Here is a 20,487-nt window from a genome sequence, read left to right as displayed (position 1 = left end):
ATACAGATGTAGTTTATTTCTATTAATATTTTAATTTTATTTATTCATAGCAATTTAGCAAGTGATTTATATTATTGTAAATATTATTAAATTACAATATTTAATATATTAAATAATTAATATTTAGTAACTTAATTTCCAATTTAATATATACAGATGTATTTAATACAGGTGTTTTATTTTTATGATTTTTTTTTAATATATTTTATATATAATTAATTGCAATTTAGTAAGTAATTTATATTATTGTAGTTATTATTATTATTATTATTATTATTAATTAAATTACTATATATATATATATATATATATATATATATATATATATATATATATATATATATATATATATATATATATATATATATATATACAGTATTCATAATGTATTAAATTTTACAGTTACATATATTCATATATAATTTATTGCAATTTAGTAAGTAATTTATATTATTATTATTATTATTATTATTATTATTATTAAATTACTATATATAATATTCATAGTAATTTAATAATTTATTAAATGTCACTTACAATGAATAAATATTCATTCAATAAGTAATTTGTAATAACGTAATTTCTAAAATAATATATACAGATGTATTTAATACAGATATTTCTATGAATATTTTAAATATATTTTATATATAATTTATTGCAATTTAATAAGTAATTTATAATATTATTATTTTATTATTATTAAATTACTATATATAATATCCATAGTAATTTAATAATTTATAAAAATGTTACTATTACATTATACATGTATATGTAAAAACATTTTTTAAAGTTTTTATTGCATTGTTTTATTTATTTTTTTTATATTATATAGTTACCTTTTTCTTTTCTTTTTTTTCTTTTTTTAAAAAAAAAAAAAAAGCATCAAGGCACTCAAGGCCAGGCTAGATTGTGAATATAAGTGTGTTTTGTGTGTGTGTGATTGTAAAACGATTTATGATTAAAGCTGGATAGATTGAGAAATATTTTGGTCATTTTGAATGTGTTGTTGAGGGGTTGAGGTGAAGTCTGTCTGAGCGCTCTTACCTCAGCGGTAGCTAACAAGCTGCTGAAATCATTCCTCACTCACCCGCCATGATGTCATAGCACTTGGCGGAGGGAGACGGGGCTCGACGAGACGAGCGACCCGTTCGGAGATGAGAGAGATTAGGGGAGGCCTGCGGGTTTGGGCAGAGCCAGGATGAGCACAGACGCGCCTGAAATGTCCATATTCACTGGCGCTTCGCAACGCGGATAAATCAATCACTAGCTACTCATGATAGGTCTCTTTTTCCTCCCTTCTAGATGGATTTCACTTGTATTTTTATAGGTCTTGGCAGCCCAGCTTTATTGTTAGCTGCTTCGGGATTTGTTGTCGTGTCCGTTTTGAGTTATTTGTCATTTTGAACACTGGACAAACACTTTCTGAATCTCGATTTTCCCCATTATAAAGAGAAAATGCGAGTTCTGTGAGAATAATGTGTGTCGGTATAAAAAGATCTCATTCATAATGGAGGAAAGGCCTCTCTCGAGTGCAGTCTGTTGATCATTATCCGTATTTTAAGTTTGAGGTCCTTTAGATACATAAATGCACGCTATAATCCGAGTATTCCCTCAGTAGGGCCGCCATCTGATTGCTATTAACTCGAGGGGGATATAAATTACTCGAACGAAGCGAGTAGAAAGCATCATTTTAATAACACGAGCAGTCAATTTCACTCAGAGTTACCGATGGGAGCGGTGCGGCCAAATCCACAGAAACCAAATCATATTCGTACAGTATGAAAATGTGGTCGAATTTGCCCATCTGATTTGAATGAGGTGATCCAGGTAACAATACCGTGCTTTCATATGCAGAATGGCAATGGTTTCCCAAAGTGCATTGCAGCTGGTGTTCAAATAAGGTAGATAAGCAGGGGGTGTTTAAGGGGAAAGAGTGTAAAACTAATGATAGAGAGTGTGTAGATGGGGGCTGGTTGCAGTTTAGTGGCAATATCTGCTCAGCCGTCCATAACAAAGAACTTCATAAAGCGCATATGCAAAACCACTACAGTGAGGGGTTGCTCTTTTGTCTAGCTATAAAATATATTAAAGCAGTAATAAAATGCCCTTTCCCACAGTAAAAAATGGCAGTTGACAACCTCCCAAGCATCGCAACTCTTCTCGCCCTGGGCCGGCCCAACTTTCCTTTGGTTTGTTTGGTGTGTGTGTGTTTAATAGAGATAATTTCTTCCATATCAATGGGTTGGGTGCTGATGACAAAGCACTAGTGAGTCTTTTGTCCCAGGACTTTGTTCGCTCACTGCATTCTGGGTTTTCCCATTTTGCATTTGCTGATTTGGGTTTTGCAAGTCGGAAAGTCTTATTGTGAAAAGATTGTACAGCCAATGGTTGTAAAAACTGGACTAATTTGTTTTAAATGCCAGCAAATTTCAGGAAACGCCAGCAATTTGCTGTCCAGAGTTGATTTTGTTCTTTGCTTCATGTTAGTGCTGTTTATTAGGTCAAGCATCACTAATACTTGTGCTTATACTTTAGGGTTAGTGATTTGACAAAATCCATAACCATACACTAACGTTCAAAAGTCTGGGGTCACTAAGTTCTGCTGACCAAAACTGCATTTATTTTATTAAAAATACAGTAAATACAGTAAATATAGTAATATTGTGAAATATTATTTCAATTTAAAAGGACAGTTTTCTATTTGAATATATTTTTAAATATAATTCATTCCTGTGATCAAAGCTGAATTTTCAGCATCATTACTCCAGTCTTCAAAGTCACATGATCCTTCAGAATTCATTCTAATATGCTGATTTGCTGCCTAAGAAACATTTCTGATTAGCAATTTTGTAAACACTTGTGCTGGTTCATATTTTTTGTGTAAACCATGATACATTGTTTTTTAGGGATGCACCGATATGAAAAATTTGGCCGATGCCGTTAACCGATAATTCTTTATCTTTGAAAGCCGATAACTGATATATTGGCCAATAAATCTGAATCCAAATTTGTATATAATTTTTGAGAGCCTGATTTAGGGCTGGGCGATAAAACGATAACGATATGTATCGCGATAGACACGTGATCGATATCAATAAAAAATGTGTTCGATAAAACGTTCGATATTTTTTATTCTTTGCTAAGCAAGTTTGGTTGCATTAACAAAGGCACTCGTTCTCTGGTAACCTAGCAACGTAGGGAGTGACACACTAACAGCCAATCATGTAACAGTATCAATTTTGGTTGCGCCATATCGTTGTCTCGTGCTGGATTCCTCTTCAGTTGCAACTGATAAGCAGAAAATGAGTGCCGCAGCGAGCGAGGAAATTGTAAATAAAAGAGGAAAAGTGTTCATTGTGACTTTAGAGTAGACTTATATTTACATTAAGTATATAAGTACACTTATAAGTAGACTTATATTTTAATTATTTGAGTTTTCCATGGTTGTTGACATTTCTGTCTTAATAACTGAGGGGATTATGATCAGAGGAAGGTTAAGTTTAAAATAAAAATGTTTAACTGTAATATATTTTTCTCCTGGTCCTTATTTTAAATGGGTCATAAAAAATAGCAATAATTATCGATATCGACCGATATGAAACACTGATATCGTGATACAGTTTTCAGCCATATCGCCCAGCCCTAGCCTGATTACAAAACAAAAGTTTCACCATTATAAGCCATGTCCCAAGCACCCAATTATGTTCTATAATTTAATGTAGCCTATATGACAGACTTGCACTGCACTTTACTCTTAACCGAACTTTCTGTATGACTCCAATCGACCTGTTAGCTAAGGATTTTTTAACTTTACTGAATGCCTTTGATTTGGTTCTTCACGTCAATGTTCCCACTCATCAACATTGACATACTCTAGATCTAGAACTATCTCATGGTTTTTCCCTCTGTAATCTTGAGGTTTTTCTGATCATAAGTCCATTATGTTTTCTGTTCCTTCTGCATTCAGTGCTTCTAAATCCAGTACTCATGCTCGCCGGTCTCTGCTTTTTACCTCTGTCACCAGAAATGCTTTCTCTTTAGCTTTCCATGATGCTACTCTATCTATGAAAGACTGTCATAATGATCTGAGTGCTGAAGAACTTCTGTCCAGGTTTAATTTTGTTTGTGAAAAGGTTTTAGACTCAGTCGCACTTCTAAAGGCAATACATCATAAACCTAAATCTGAGCCCTGGCGTGATGATACTGTTCACTCTCTTAGGCAGATCTGTAGAAGAGCTCTCTTTTGAAATGCTAAGTGATTCTCTAGCTCAATATCAGAAAGCGGTAAAAGCAGCCAAATCAAGGTATTTTACTGAAATTATCAATGCAACTATCAACCCTCCTGTCTGCTTTTTCCCTTTGTGTGAGGACTTTCTAAAACATTTTGTTAATAATATAAGTGATCTAAGACTGGGAATTTCTCACTTTTCTCCTGTTTCCTCAATTCCCCCTTGTTGTTCTGCTGTTTTTAGTCAGTTTAACCCTATTACTGGCACTCAGCTCCAAGAAATAGTAGATCACCTTAAGCCTTCAGGCTCCTGTACTGAAGTTATCCCTCCTTTCTTCCTGAAACAAGTCTTTGTTTCAATCTGGTTTTCGGACAAGCCACGCAATATCGCGTTCATTATCGCAGGCGATTCCTCTGCGATATGAACGCGATATTGCGTGGCTTTTCAGTGATCTACGGCTCTGTCTATTAAATGCCGCTTCATTTGAAAGCAGGTGATGGCGATTTAGCGGTAATCAGGGAACCGGCTTTACTGACGAAATGCGCGTGAGAATAGCATGCGATTAATCGTGCAGCCCTACTAATGAGCTGTGATTCAGGTGACTGCTGTTCTTGTGCTTTTAGATCTAACTGCTGTTTTTGATACAGTAGATCATATCACTCCTATTTTACGCTCCCTACACTGGTTACCAGTACACTACAGAGTGGATTTTAAAATTTTACTTCTCGTTTATAAATCCCTAAATGGAATGGCTCCACCTTACCTTTCCACCCTTTTGACTGAACACCGTCAAACAAGATCACTTCGGTCATCTAATCAGAGACTCCTGTCTATCCTAAATCTAGGTTAAAATGTAGGGGGGACCGTGCCTTTTCTGTAGTAGGTCCAAGACTCTGGAATGATTTGCCCATTTCAATTAGACAGGCTTCATCTCTATCTGTTTTTAAATCTAAGTTGAAAACATATTTGTTTGATAAGGCATATAACACGTTGAAGCACCCTTACATTGTCTTTTATTGTTATATTTTAATGCTGAAGCACCAATTTTAGTCTATTTTATGATATGTTTTTTACAATTCTCTGTGTATGTGTTTTATTGCTTAATAATTTTTTGTCTTATTGTGTTTTTCAGCAATTGTAAAGCACATTGGACAATGTAGATTGTATTTAATTGTGCTATATAAATAAATTGCCATTGCCATTTCAAGCTATTCATAACCATCATGGTTTTGAATTGCATCTGAAATGTCTCAGCTGAAAGAAATAATCCATTATTTATTGGCTTTAAAGCTGCTGTAGGGAGTTTTTAGAAAAACTTGACTTAGCCTGAAAATTTGAACAAGCACAACTCACAGGTCACTCCCCCTTGCTCTCTGCTGCGCTACAGCCCTCCCTCCACAGCTCCTCCCCCATCACAACGGAGCCTGCCGTGAACGCGCAGGCTAGTAAGGCGGATAAACAGTTATGGCACATTCACTGGTACAGACAAAACATCATCAATATGATTTACATTGACTATGGCCTGCCCATACTTTGAGTACAAACTTGGTCCTCAAAACATTACGTATTTTGCAATACATGTAATGTAACTATATGACGTTGCACTATTTCTATAAGTAATAAATAGTTAGTATGATAATATAACGGTAACTAACGTTACAGTATGCAAGTAATTATTCTATCGATATGTAATGCTAAATAAGGTTTGCTAGTACATTATTTCAGCAACATGACAAGCCAGTGAATTAGTAGGTTTCAATAGTTGCTTTGCACAGTGCGTGACATTTTATCTGTATGTTATGCGGCTAAAGTTTTGACACCGAGTCAATGGGCTCCGACGAGGAATTAACTCTAACTCTGCATCAGTTTTTAATCCTTTCAGGACACGTAGCTCCCTCCACCTCGGAAAAGCCGCTCCGATATTTACCCTCGTTTTATTTCGGACTCTATCTAATTCTTTCTTTTTGGCTTTTTTATCATCGTCATCTGTCTTTTTCCGTTTACCCGTCTTTATTTTGTGAGCAGGTGCCACTCGAGGAATTGGCAGTTTTGATTGTTTTTCCGCCATAAGCAAAGCTGCGGCACACCGGTAATCTTGAATTTGAACGCCTGTATGCGCTGGCGCTGTGCATGAGAGGGGTGAGATCAGCGCGCACGCGAGCTTGATTGACACTGCTAAGACACTCCTCCTGGCTCTGATTGGTTGTTTCTTACCGGGAGCGGTGTATTTCTGCAAATGGCAATAGGACCACTGGGAGGAGCCAGAGGAGCTTGATTTTTTTTTTTTTTTTCACAGATTATCTGTCTCATATTCTACTGTCAGGACATAATGACAGGTTTAACAAATATGTAAAAAATACATTTTTACAAAAGTTACCTACTGCAGCTTTAATATATCGACCAAATTTTCTTATCGGGCCGATAACGATAACATTAAAGATGAACATATATCGGCTAATACCGATATGGTGGCCGATATATTGTGCATGCCTAATTTTTTTTAGAATTTTTTGATGAATTGAAAGTTCAAAAGTACAGCATTTATTTGAAATAACGCAGTATGTAAATTTTAGCGGCATCTAGCGGTGAGGTTGCGAATTGCAACCAACAGCTCAGTCCACTGCTCACCCATCCCTTTCGAAGCACATAGAGAAGCTACGGTGGCCAACACAGGAGTAGTCAGTCAAGCAAACACTATGTAGAGCAGTTTGTCCGTTTAGGGCTACTGTAGAAACATGGCAGTGTAAAATGGCGAATTCGATGTAAGGGGACCCGTGGTGTATGTAGATAGAAATGGCTCATTCTAAGGTAATAAAAAACATAACAGTTCATTATGTGAGGTCTTTATACACCACTGAAAACATAGTTATGTATACTATATCGCATTTCTGTCAATAGATCCTCTTAAATATTACACACTGCACCTTTAAATTTAATACTTTCTTTTGGAAAAAAGAATCATACTGACCTCTAACATTTGCAAGTCAATGTAAATATTACACTTACTTATAACTTGGCATATAGCTCGTACTTTACTTAAGCGTTCAGTCTTACAATGTTTACCCAATAGACCTTAAGACAAGTGGAAATTTCCACATTGAAGAGAACATTTTTAGAAGATGTGAGGATTTGTCATTTTTTCTGCAGACTTCAAAACTGCAGCAATGATGAGAATCTTATAAGAATTTGGTTTACAGTCTTGCAAAACGAAAACGCTGCAATTACAGCACGTGAAACCTACAGTTACAGTTATTTCGCAGTCTACTGCATGAGAGAATGCGGTGAGGACGGCCTGAGGTTACACGACTGTGTACATATTTACGTTTACGGAGCTTAGATCATGGCCTCAAACGGGCATTCCTCACTAATGATGTGGCTAAATGAAGACGAGCGGTGACATTATAAACTGAAGCTGGACTCTGTCACTCAGGACACCATGAACTCACTGTGATCCGCGCGTTCTGATTTAATCAATGCTGACCTCTATTTCTAGAGACTCATTTATTTGGGAGATCGATTTAATTAATGAAGTGAGGTCACCAGTGATTTTTTACCACGTTTAATGGATCTCAAATATTAGGAAGTTATTTAGGATGAATGTGTCTGCTTAATGAATATGTTAAATTAATTATTATTTTTATTATTTAAAGCTAAAATAAAATCAAAAATACTTGTGGCTAGATGCTGTATAATATTATATACTGTTAAAAAGTTTGGGTCAAGATATTTGGAAAAAAGTCTCTAATGCTCACCAACTATAATAGGGCCTTGAAAATGAAGATGTCAAAAGGAAAGTTTATTAGGAATGACAATCTAGATGGGTATTAATATATCTTGAATACTTTGAGTTATAGGCATGCAAAAGGAATATTTATGGCATTCAGACAGGTAGGCCTATGATCTATGCAGTTGAGTTGATAGAAAAACACGAGATACATTTCTAGTTTCAACATTATTTCAGATATTCCTCTTTGAAAGAAAAAAAGTATCTGCTGTATGCAAAGTGATCCACACTTGGTTTTTGACAACTGAAAATGTGTACAATTTACTCATGGAGCCGCATTAAGATCTCCAAATCTCTTTGAGTGAACCATCGAGGGCCTTTAAAATGCTGATACCAAAAGGAAAGTTTGTTAAGAACCAGAATCTAAAGGATATTAAGATATCTTTAATACTTCAAGAAGTGCTTTTTCCCATTTTTGAACTGTCACCATTGGCGTATAATGCAAAAAAGATTGCTCAACTGATTTTACAAATAGACCTATCAATGTCTGTGTAAAAATAAAATAATGATGCTGCCATCTTTCTAAAGTCATTTTACACCCCTGTAAATTGGCTCCAAATCTCAGGTGAAAATTGTCATTTTGACCCCAAAATATGAAATTGACATTTCATATTTTGGCTTTCATCACTGTTTATGTTTGTCTTTCTACAGAAAAAATATTAACAAAATCAAAAATTTGAGTTGGGGATGTTTCCGAAATTGGTTGATTTGACATGGAATGACCCAAATGTTGAAATGCGATATTCCAATTTTACACACAAGTTAAATTCGCTACTTTGGATGGAAACAGCTAATGTTCATTTAATGTAAAGTTCATTTATTTGAAGTAGAAATCATTTGTAACATTATGTCTTTTAATGTTATTTTTGAATGTCACCTTGCTGAATATAAGTTTATTTATTTAAAAAAAAAAACACCTGTCAGTAATTAACACCCAGCACTAAGTGAGGTGTAATTTTAATGTCAGCGTGAACAAATGCAACTGTTTTGTAAAGCTGGTGTTTAAAATAAAAAGGAATCTCTTGGGGTCTGTCCAAAAACACAACTAAAAATTAACGGAGCAGCTAAAGGAGATCAGAGTGGTTGGCGGGAGCCCTGTTCAACCACAGGAAGTGCCTGAGATCCATACGCTCCTAAAAACACACTAGACAACACACACGACACGTGTGAAAAACTCTAGTCATCCTGTTGTGTTTCCATTTACAAACTATGGGAAGTAGATTCTTTTAAAGATGACATTTAAACATGACCATTTATGTTTGTAGTTGTTCAGCCATTTATAAACTAAAAATAGCCATACAAATGTTGCACAAAAGTCTGCATGAAATCAAAATTATGCCATTTTACCAAAATAATACACGTTCTATGTTTGATTTTGATCAATTGTGAACAGTTTTAGCAAGCTTTTAGCAGTTTTAGCGGGCTCCATTCGGGTTTGTAATCCCCACTTTTGATGAGCAATTACCAATAAATTCAAGCCCTGTCTTACAATAGACTTATTTTTTTCCTTCTTGAATATCCTATTTCACTCCGAAATGTCACGTTGTGGAAGTAAAATGGGTTGCAAATGCTGTTTCTTGTTGACTTTAACCTCTCATTTCTGTAATCCTTTGGGACACATTACAGTCTCAAAGTGCCATTACTGTCCTATAAAATGGACTTTTAACATTATTGCTGCTTTTTCCCTCCATAAAGGCAAATATTACCGTCATTCCCATTTTATTTATGGTCACAGTCGATGCTTGAACGTCTACAGGAAACTCTTGGTGTCCCCTGCATCACACACACACACACACACACACACACACACACACGGGCATCTGTGTGCTCCAGACAGGCCTCTCTGACCGCCAGCGGGTGTCCGCCGCAGAGCCCGTCCCTCCTGCTATATCTGTCGCCATACAGCTCAATACTTAAAAAGTGATTATGGCTTTTGGAGTTATTACACTCCACCCTCCGGGCTAGGCCCGTTTCCCCCGTGTTGTTTTTCCTGCCTTTATGAAGCATGCAGGTATAAAAGTTAAAATGAGATTTTACGGCTGCTTTCAATGTGCGGCTGATACGAGGAGAGGGTTTCCCATCTTTTGAATGAAATGTTTTCTGTTTGATAAGATGATTTTTAATTGATAAATAATGCGTCAGATGATGATAAATTGCATTGTCATCCAAAAAATTTTATTATGTTATAATTATATGCCTACTGTACGTTCTAAGCACGTAATAAAGGTTACCATCAGCTATTCATTATTAGTAATTCTTACTTACACTTTATGTATACTGTGGACATAAATGAATCTTCTTTTGAATAATGACCGTCTAACAGCAGTAGCACACATATACTTTTAAAAACCCGACTTCTCTGTCTCCGTCACCTTCAGTAATCTAGTATTATTACTGTGCGCTCATGCCAAAGTGCTGCTGTGTGTCATTGTGGTTGTGTTAGAGCGAGGATGAGTTATCCTCCATGTGTGCCGATGAGAGAGGAAGTGCCGTCGAGCTGACAGAGTGCTTTTGTTGTGCTGGAGTCCGCTGGGTCTGAGAGCTGTCAGCATCCTGAGCATCTGTGTCCACACATATATTTAATTCCAAAACATTATAGATTGCTGAATAGATCAGTAGTTTATGTAAATTCGTATGTATGAATCAAAGTTTTTGTTTTGCCCCTTGTCCTCAGGCTCTGATGACTGTACGGTGCGTTTCTGGGAGGTCAGTACGGCGCGCTGCTTGAAGACTGTGGAGGTGGGCGGAGCTGTGAAGGGCGTGGCCTGGAATCCCAATCCTTCCGTATGTCTGGTCGCTGTCAGCTAGTAAGACCCGCCTCCTTTTTCTCTTATAATCTCCATCTGAATGTTTATTTGATGTTCATCTGTATGTTTTGTAACCTTCATTATGTGCTGTTTATTATTTGACAGAAGATTAATTTTACAGTTTGTGGGTTTAGAGCTTCAGTCTGGTTCATTAGTTAGTGTCAGTTTAGTCAGCATCAAGAAAAGTGAGTAACTTTTTCAAGAACTGAATGTTCCTAGAAATGTAAGAAGTATTTATTACATAGCCAGCTTTTGTTTATTCATTAGTTAGTAAGTTAGTTAGAAGATAAGTTCAATATATAGAGTACAATTGATCAATGCATGGATTTTGCAACCTTTTTTCCTGCGATGTGACTAAATTTTGTTCGAATTCGCCACAGAATTGTGCGGCGAAACAACAGGTATCAGATCAAACAGCACTGACATAGAAATCAGGAGAAATATTGTCCCCAAGTTTTATAAGGCTCTCCAATGAGTAACGCTAACTGTAACCATGAAATAGTCAAATGTTTTTACAACATTTATTTCAGGGTTCATGGGACTTTTGTGAGTGAAATTCAAGGACTTTTCAGGGACTTTTTCCAACACTTCAAATCTCTAAATATGATCCAATTTCATTGTTATTTTTAATGTGATGATTTGTAAAACTAAAAGTTTAAAAATGAAGGAACACTTTGTGGCAAACAAACTTTTATTTAAAAAAGACTACCAGTATAACCAGTAGATGGTGGCAGAAGAGCACTTAATGGCTTATTAGCCATTTCCACTCCCTAATATATGGGGAAAAGTCACAAAGTCTCATGAAAAACAAAAACTTTTCTTCAAATTGTGAATTAATTTCACAAAAAGCAAGTAAAGAGCACTTATTTTATAATCACTGAAGCTGTCTGTCAGTTCAGTATGGTAATAAAAATGAGGTTTTTGCATGTTACTGTTGTCAATAAAAGTTAACGTTATCTACATCTCAATTCAAGCTCAGTGCTTTACTGTCCCATTTCTGATAAATAAATGTGTAATATTATTAGTAACTGCACTTATTAATGGAACTCAATAGTAATATGATTAAATTACCTTTAATATTAAACCCCCGCCCAGCGCCACCTTCTGTAGAGCTTAGTGGCACCGGTGCTCTCAAATGTTAGTCTGGAGCCCTGTAAATAGTTAAGATGGAAGAAATGATCAATAGATAAACATTCTGATGTTGGTTGGTTAGTAAGTAGATGTTAGATGAATAGGTATATAGGTTAGGTAAATGGTTAAGTTAGTCAGATGGATGATAGGTAGGTTAGATAAATCAATAGAAAGATAGGATTTATACATTAACATTCTAATCTTAGAAAAATAGATGTTGGTTAGATGATTAGCTAGGTATTGAGGTTAGATGGTTTGGTCAGTCAGATGGATGGATAAATAGATAACATGATGTTTGTGTACAGTGATGACTCAGTTCTCCTCCTGAACCCTGGTCTGGGTGACCGGCTGCTGTGCTCCGCCACGGATCAGCTGATCTCTTCCTATGAGGAGCCAGAGGAAGCGAAGGATCAGCCTGTTCAGTGGGCCGTCTCAGAGGGCGAAGGTCACGAGCAGGGTCACCGCCTCATCCTCAAACACCCCAAGGTAATCAAAACATTAACCTTACTGTAAAGTGTTGCCATTAATTCTTATATTCATGGGAATGACATCTTCACGATAACCATTAGCCAGGCAAGTTCCCCCTCAGTTCAATTCAATATTTTCCAGTTAACAATAGAAATGAAAATGTCTTTCTTTCATGTATCCCCTCTGAGAGCGTCCGTCCGTCCCTCACGTGAGCGGCAGCCAGAGGCTTTTAACTATTGGCAGAAGCCACAAGCCTGTGGTCGTCTTTTTCCTGAAATGGAAAGAAATTTAAGACGCCTCTAGTGTCCAATTAAAACTACTGGAAAAAGCAAAGCAGCGACACGCGTTGGCAGACTGGCAGAGGCCGAGCCGGCGTTAATAACGGCAGTAAATTTAGTCACAGCGTGTCTTTGAGGTTATAATTGGATTAATCGTCTGCGGATTTACCGCAGAATGACTTTGACCTTTGACCTCCAGCCACCCGCTTCCTCTCTTCTCTCTCTCTGAAGGCCGTGAGGCAGGTGACGTGGCACGGGAAAGGCGACTACCTGGCATGCGTCATGCCAGACAACAGCAGCAACCTCCAGGTGGTCATCCACCAGGTGAGCAAACGCCGGACGCAGAACCCCTTCCGCAAGAGCAAGGGTCTGGTGCAGTGCGTGTCCTTCCACCCCGTCAGGCCTTACTTCTTCGTGGCCACGCAGCGCTATGTGCGAGTCTACAACCTCATCAAACAGGAGCTCACCAAGAAGCTGATGGCCAACTGCAAATGGATTTCAAGCATGTCCATCCACCCTGGAGGTGCGTAACTGGACCTTTCTCAAAGGATTCATACACATTCACCCTCATTTGCTCGCCCTCATTTCATTCAAAACCTGTATGAATTGTTTGCTGTCTTCAGTAAAACACAAAAGTAGTTGTCTTGGACAATCTCAGAGCTTGGTTTTCCATGCAGTGAAAAGCACACAGGGGCTGTCAAATGAAAAGAGCACAGTAAAGTTTATGTATTATGGCAGGGCAAAATTTTGTGAGTAAAATCCAGCCAAAAAATACCACCCCAACCCTAAACCTACACTTACAATAATGCAAGTACAGTGGTGGTTGCACAATCTGAACTAGCATTATTCGTTAGAACAAGTACAGATGGACAGCAAAAAATGCTCCCTATCAGATTGTGCTTTATTAATGTCTATACCTAAACCAACCCTAACCCTAAACCTACCCTTGCAACAATGCAAATACAGTAATTTTATGTTATTTATCATGGCAAAAATGACGTAATATTGATGTGCGCGTGTGCAATCATGCTCATGACGAACATCATGTTTGCAAACGATTAGTAGCAGATGCCTTATGTCTATGTAACATTTAACTTGACTTTTCTGATGTGCATCAAATAATTTACCATCTTATTCAGATCTCTGCTTAGCTCAAGTTTGCATTTTGGACATTTTATTCATATCTTGGTGCTTCTGTTCCGCATTTTTAGGTTCAAAATTAGCATAAAATTGTGTTGAGGGAAACTTAATGTCAAATGCCATTGGTGTCATTGCCAAATGTGATGCTAGAGATTTGAGAGCTACAGCAGAGGGGAAGATTTTGAGTGGATGCTAATTTAAATTTTGCTCTCACACAAAGCTGTCATATGACTTCAGATGACTCAAGTCGTGTGGATTCTTTTAATGGTGCTCTTTTGTCCTTTTTGGAGCTTTAAAGGTCCAGCATAGGCTTTGAATGAATGGAAAATAGCAGCTTGGAGATTTTTAAAAATACTTTGTGTGAAGAAAGTAAGATATATGGGTCTGGAATGAGATGACTGTGAATAAATGAGAAGAAATTCATTTCTGGGTGAACGATTATGAACATTAACGTTTTATGGTAATCTTTCAAAATGAAAACTGGCACATTCTTCAGTCAATTACAGTGTATTATATAAAAGTGAGTATTTGGAGTTGACCAGAGGAAAGTTGTTCTGGCTTAATCTGTGTCTTGGTTTCTCAAAAATGTCCCCAAAGTGATGTGACATCAGTGACCACTCTCTGCAGGTCAGATGTGATTCGTTTCTTCTCTCTTGCCCGTTTTCCACAGGCGACAACGTGATATGCGGTAGCTACGACTGTCGTCTGGCCTGGTTCGATCTGGACTTGTCCACGAAACCGTACAAAGTTCTCCGGTGAGTCAGCACGAGCAGGTTTTTATAATTTGGGCAGTCTGGGTCAGACTCGAGGGAAACTGTTGCTAATGCTGGCGCTGTCGGAAGAATGAATGTCTCCTCTTGGGACGTGGAGTGGTTCTGCGTAACGTCCCTCTGCTGTCGGGACGCTGACGGGTCTGTCTTGTGTCTCTGTCCACACAGGCATCACAAGAAGGCTCTGAGGAGCGTGGCCTACCACAACCACTACCCTCTGTTTGCGTCCGGCTCTGATGACGGCAGCGTGATCGTCTGTCATGGGATGGTCTACAAGTGAGTCTGATCATCTTCCTCACCGGGTTTTATTTCACTTTTTCCTAATGTTGTTCTTTCTTTTTTGATTTTCTACTCTCTTTCTGTTCTATGGCTGTGTTGTAAATAACACTGCCAAACTATTCTTACTATCGCTGCAGTAAATAGTATGCATACTGTATATACTCTGTTGTAAGCTAATATTCTTTATGCATATTAACCTGAATATGTGCAGTATTCAAAAGAGTATATTTCAAGGAATACTGTATCCCACAATGCAATGCGCTTGACTTGACTTTCCATTTCCAGTGTGTCAAATGAACTGGAATTAATATCAGATGTGATTTAGTGGCTCACTGTTTTAGTAGACTGCCAAAACTCAGAAATTAGGTCATGTGACAAGCATAATATTGTTTGAAAGGTTCATTGTGTAATAATGCATATTGTTTCACTTACTATTTAAAAAAAAAAAAAAACTAAATCATAGGCTAGTATTCTGTTCTGTACATAACCTATGTTATATATTAGTGTAGTGCATACTGTGTAGTATGTGTACTGCTAACTACTTCAAATATATAAATATTGATAGTTTAATTAAAATTGTATGTAGAGATGCAGATGAAATCATATTATTAAATTATTTGACACTTTTATCCAATTTTATGTATAACATGTTTTAACTTTACACAGTTCAAATAATGAGGAAAGAAAATCATTGAAATCAGGTTTATTGTGGATTTACATTGGAATAGGAGTGTCAGTTGCATTGCATTGTGGGAAACTGTATTCTGTGCTCTGGTTGTATACTGTATATTTGAGTGTCTCCCAGCTATTCCATGCATATAGAAACCTTGCATGCTGTCTACAGTATACATACTGCATAAATAGTGTGAGTAGTATGGTGATCTGCTGTTCTCTCTCTTAACTGTGTGTAGTTCTCTCTTGTTTTTGTTCTTCACTGTCTGTCTGTCGGGCACGTGTCCAGTGTTTCTGCAGGGTTAGACTATCGTTCCGGCAGTACGGTCATGAACGCTCTTTGAGCGGAGCTAATGATCCGTGTACAGTGGAGGGCAAGCCAGATCTGGATGAAAACCCTTCATCAGCTGGCCTTAATAGATCTCTTTAAACTCAAACTCAGGATGTCATGTTATTTTTCCACTTCTTACTTTCCCCAGTCAAACTGTTGATGCATATACAGCAAACCATATTTCCAGAATTCACTGTTTTATGGCCTTTATGGCCCTCAGACTGGCCAGCAGTTCTTACCACATTTTGGTAAGGGAAAAACTATTTCTGTTGGGATGGGACAGGATGGTTGACTAGTCTAAAAATAGACTAGTTTACTAAGGTACAGAATGGTTGACTAGTCTAAAAATAGACTAGTGTACTAAGGTACATGATGGGTGACTAGTCTAAAAAGAGACTAGTGTACTAAGGTACAGAATGGTTGACTAGTCTAAAAAGAGACTAGTTTACTAAGGTACAGGATGGTTGACTAGTCTAAAAAGAGACTAGTTTACTAAGGTGCCGGATGGTTGACTAGTCTAAAAAGAGACTAGTTTACTAAGGTGCTGGAAGGTTGACTAGTCTAAAAATAGACTAGTTTACTAAGGTGCTGGATGGTTGACTAGTCTAAAAAGAGACTAGTTTACTAAGGTACTGGATTGTTGACTAGTCTAAAAAGAGACTAGTTTACTAAGGTGCTGGATGGTTGACTAGGATAGTTGACTAGTCTAAAAATAGACTAGTGTACTAAGGTGCCGGATGGTTGACTAGTCTAAAAAGAGACTAGTTTACTAAGGTGCTGGGTGGTTGACTAGGATAGTTGACTAGTCTAAAAATAGACTAGTGTACTAAGGTGCCGGATGGTTGACTAGTCTAAAAAGAGACTAGTGTACTAAGGTACAGGATGGATGACTAGTCTAAAAATAGACTAGTTTACTAAGGTGCCGGATGGTTGACTAGTCTAAAAAGAGACTAGTTTACTAAGGTACAGGATGGATGACTAGTCTAAAAATAGACTAGTTTACTAAGGTGCTGGATGGTTGACTAGTCTAAAAAGAGACTAGTTTACTAAGGTGCTGGATGGTTGACTAGGATAGTTGACTAGTCTAAAAATAGACTAGTGTACTAAGGTGCCGGATGGTTGACTAGTCTAAAAAGAGACTAGTTTACTAAGGTGCTGGGTGGTTGACTAGGATAGTTGACTAGTCTAAAAATAGACTAGTGTACTAAGGTGCCGGATGGTTGACTAGTCTAAAAAGAGACTAGTGTACTAAGGTACAGGATGGATGACTAGTCTAAAAATAGACTAGTTTACTAAGGTGCCGGATGGTTGACTAGTCTAAAAAGAGACTAGTTTACTAAGGTACAGGATGGATGACTAGTCTAAAAATAGACTAGTTTACTAAGGTGCTGGATGGTTGACTAGTCTAAAAAGAGACTAGTTTACTAAGGTGCTGGAAGGTTGACTAGTCTAAAAATAGACTAGTTTACTAAGGTGCTGGATTGTTGACTAGTCTAAAAAGAGACTAGTTTACTAAGGTGCTGGATGGTTGACTAGTCTAAAAAGAGACTAGTTTACTAAGGTGCCGGGTGGTTGACTAGGATAGTTGACTAGTCTTAAAATAGGCTAGTGTACTAAGGTACAGGATTGTTGACTAGTCTAAAAAGAGAATAGTGTACTATGGTACAGAATGGTTGACTAGTCTAAAAAGAGACTAGTTTACTAAGGTACAGAATAGTTGACTAGTCTAAAAATAGACTAGTGTACTAAGGTACAGGATGGTTGACTAGTCTAAAAAGAGACTAGTTTACTAAGGTACAAGATGGTTGACTAGGATGTTGACTGGTCTAAAAATAGACTAGTTTACTAAGGTACAGGATGGTTGACTAGGATGTTGACTAGTCTAAAAATAGACTAGTGTACTAAGGTACAGAATGGTTGACTAGTCTAAAAAGAGACTAGTGTACTAAGGTACAGGATGGTTGACTAGTCTAAAAAGATACTAGTTTACTAAGGTACAGGATGGTTGACTAGTCTAAAAAGAGATTAGTGTACTAAGGTACAGGATGGATGACTAGTCTAAAAATAGACTAGTTTACTAAGGTACAGGATGGTTGACTAGGATGTTGTCTAGTCTAAAAATAGACTAGTGTACTAAAGTACAGGATGGTTGACTAGTCTAAAAAGAGACTAGTTTACTAAGGTACAGAATGGTTGACTAGTCTAAATAGAGACCAGTTTACTAAGGTGCGGGATGGTTGACTAGTCTAAAAAGAGACTAGTTTACTAAGGTGCCGGATGGTTGACTAGCCTAAAAATAGACTAGTTTACTAAGGTGCTGGATGGTTGACTAGTCTAAAAAGAGACTAGTTTACTAAGGTACAGAATGGTTGACTAGTCTAAAAAGAGACCAGTTTACTAAGGTACAGGATGGTTGACTAGTCTAAAAAGAGACTAGTTTACTAAGGTACAGAATGGTTGACTAGTCTAAAAAGAGACCAGTTTACTAAGGTGCGGGATGGTTGACTAGTCTAAAAAGAGACTAGTTTACTAAGGTGCGGGATGGTTGACTAGCCTGAAAATAGACTAGTTTACTAAGGTGCTGGATGGTTGACTAGTCTAAAAAGAGACTAGTTTACTAAGGTACAGAATGGTTGACTAGTCTAAAAAGAGACCAGTTTACTAAGGTACAGGATGGTTGACTAGTCTAAAATTAGACTAGTTTACTAAGGTGCGGGATGGTTGACTAGTCTAAAAAGAGACTAGTTTACTAAGGTGCCGGATGGTTGACTAGTCTAAAAATAGACTAGTTTACTAAGGTGCTGGATGGTTGACTAGTCTAAAAAGAGACTAGTTTACTAAGGTACAGAATGGTTGACTAGTCTAAATAGAGACTAGTTTACTAAGGTACAGGATTGTTGACTAGTCTAAAAAGAGACTAGTTTACTAAGGTACAGAATGGTTGACTAGTCTAAAAAGAGACCAGTTTACTAAGGTACAGGATGGTTGCCTAGGATGTTAACTAGTCTAAAAATAGACTAGTTTACTAAGGTGCCGGGTGGTTGACTAGGATGGTTGACGGGTCTAAAATTAGACTAGTTTACTAAGGTGCCAGATATTCAGTTCTACTTTTTTTATTTTAGCTTTAAATTTTAAGAGTTATGTGTGCATGTTAAAATTCAATGGCTTGATGAGTGCAAAATAAACAAAATCTGTACATGAGACATTAATAAAGTTTTTAGTATTAAAATGTAATTATTTCAAAAATTAAAACAAAGTGTGTACATAAAATACATTTAAAAAGTAGCTAAATGAAATGTTTCAGATATGAAATAAAATGTTTCAAAGATGGGTTTTAATATGACCTTCATATAACAAAAACAAGTTTAAATCTGTTAGCTTTAATAAAAATCAACCCCTGGTTCATAAAAGTGCTCGTAGTTGAAGAAATGTCCATTGGCAGAAAAGTAATTCAGACATTCAAGAACCGTTATTTGAGCCAAACATCATGAAAATCATTATTCAGAACCTGTTCTGAGTGATATTAACCATACTAATGTGTGTGTTTATCCTACAGTGACTTGCTGCAGAATCCTCTGATTGTTCCAGTGAAGGTTCTGAAGGGTCACACCATCACTCATGACCTCGGGGTCCTCGACGTGACCTTCCACCCAACTCAACCCTGGGTGTTTTCCTCAGGGGCCGACGGAACAGTCCGTCTTTTCACCTAGAGAACGAAACATAAACAGCCCTTCGTCGGGAGCCACAACCTCGAGTTTCCTAACCCAGAAATTACACACCAGTTACGACTCAATGAGGTTTTTTCGACTCGCTGCTCTCCGAGGACACTGACATGTTGCTGGCAGGAATCAAGTGCCTGATCTGATATTGAACATGTCATTATAATATGTGTTTGAGCTATGTTTTGCCTTTTTTATGTTAGAAGAAAATACATCCAGCCGCTTGTTGATTCCCACAGGACTCGAGTTCAGAGTAACTGACGCTGTAAAAAGAAAGACAGGTTTGGTTTCAAACCCAAAACCGTGAGCGCTCGGAAAGGCCCGTTTCCGTATCGGCCTCCGTCGGTGCCCCACAGCAAATCAAGCCCGACCGCTAATCCTTGGACAAGGAAGCTGAATTTGAAATGAAACAAATGTCCGACATTAGGCCGTGCCAAAGGAAACAAGACATGAAACAAAGCTGCAGACGTCTGTCCTTCACTTACACCTCCTGATGTTTTTTTAAACCCCTTTCTGAAGCGTTTCATCCAAATTTTTTGCTGCCATCACCACCCACCATTGTCAACGTCTTGATTATTTTTTTTACCTTAACCTGTTGACTTGTGAAACCTTTACCAGTTGTATTACAGAGACCAGTTACCTTTTAATTAAACAGGGTGTTTCTTGAAGACTGTTTGGAGTTTGTTTTCTCTTTCTCTTCTGGTTTCTCGCCACAGGTCAGCGAGGGTGATTTTCAGGACTCCTGAATTATATGCAGCGAGAGTCTGGGAATAGGTTTTCGTTTCCTCCACCGAGAGGCCCAGACGCTGTTGATCAGACGGCAGTGTGTGTTATAGATCATATTTCGTGGAGGCCGTCCACCTGCGGGTCCTT

The 20,487-nt window shown here is 37.4% G+C and overlaps 1 protein-coding gene across 1 annotated transcript in view; it reads left to right on the top strand.

Annotated features, from left to right (window-relative positions):
• Positions 1 to 20,282, top strand: part of bop1 (BOP1 ribosomal biogenesis factor) — an 84,742-nt gene extending 64,460 nt beyond the window's left edge. The window contains exons 11-16 of the mRNA XM_048203524.1: positions 10,694 to 10,826; positions 12,263 to 12,443; positions 12,935 to 13,226; positions 14,514 to 14,598; positions 14,782 to 14,889; positions 19,452 to 20,282. Of these exons, the coding sequence (XP_048059481.1) occupies positions 10,694 to 10,826; positions 12,263 to 12,443; positions 12,935 to 13,226; positions 14,514 to 14,598; positions 14,782 to 14,889; positions 19,452 to 19,605 (953 nt within the window). The 3' untranslated portion in view covers positions 19,606 to 20,282. The remainder of the gene's footprint in view (positions 1 to 10,693; positions 10,827 to 12,262; positions 12,444 to 12,934; positions 13,227 to 14,513; positions 14,599 to 14,781; positions 14,890 to 19,451) is intronic.
• Positions 20,283 to 20,487: the final 205 nt, after the last annotated feature.

This window comes from Megalobrama amblycephala, linkage group LG9 (genome assembly GCF_018812025.1).
Source record: "Megalobrama amblycephala isolate DHTTF-2021 linkage group LG9, ASM1881202v1, whole genome shotgun sequence".
NCBI classification, from domain to species: domain Eukaryota; kingdom Metazoa; phylum Chordata; class Actinopteri; order Cypriniformes; family Xenocyprididae; genus Megalobrama; species Megalobrama amblycephala.
The sequence above is the reverse complement of the archived record's forward strand: the minus strand, read 5'-3'. Positions and strand labels throughout refer to the sequence as shown.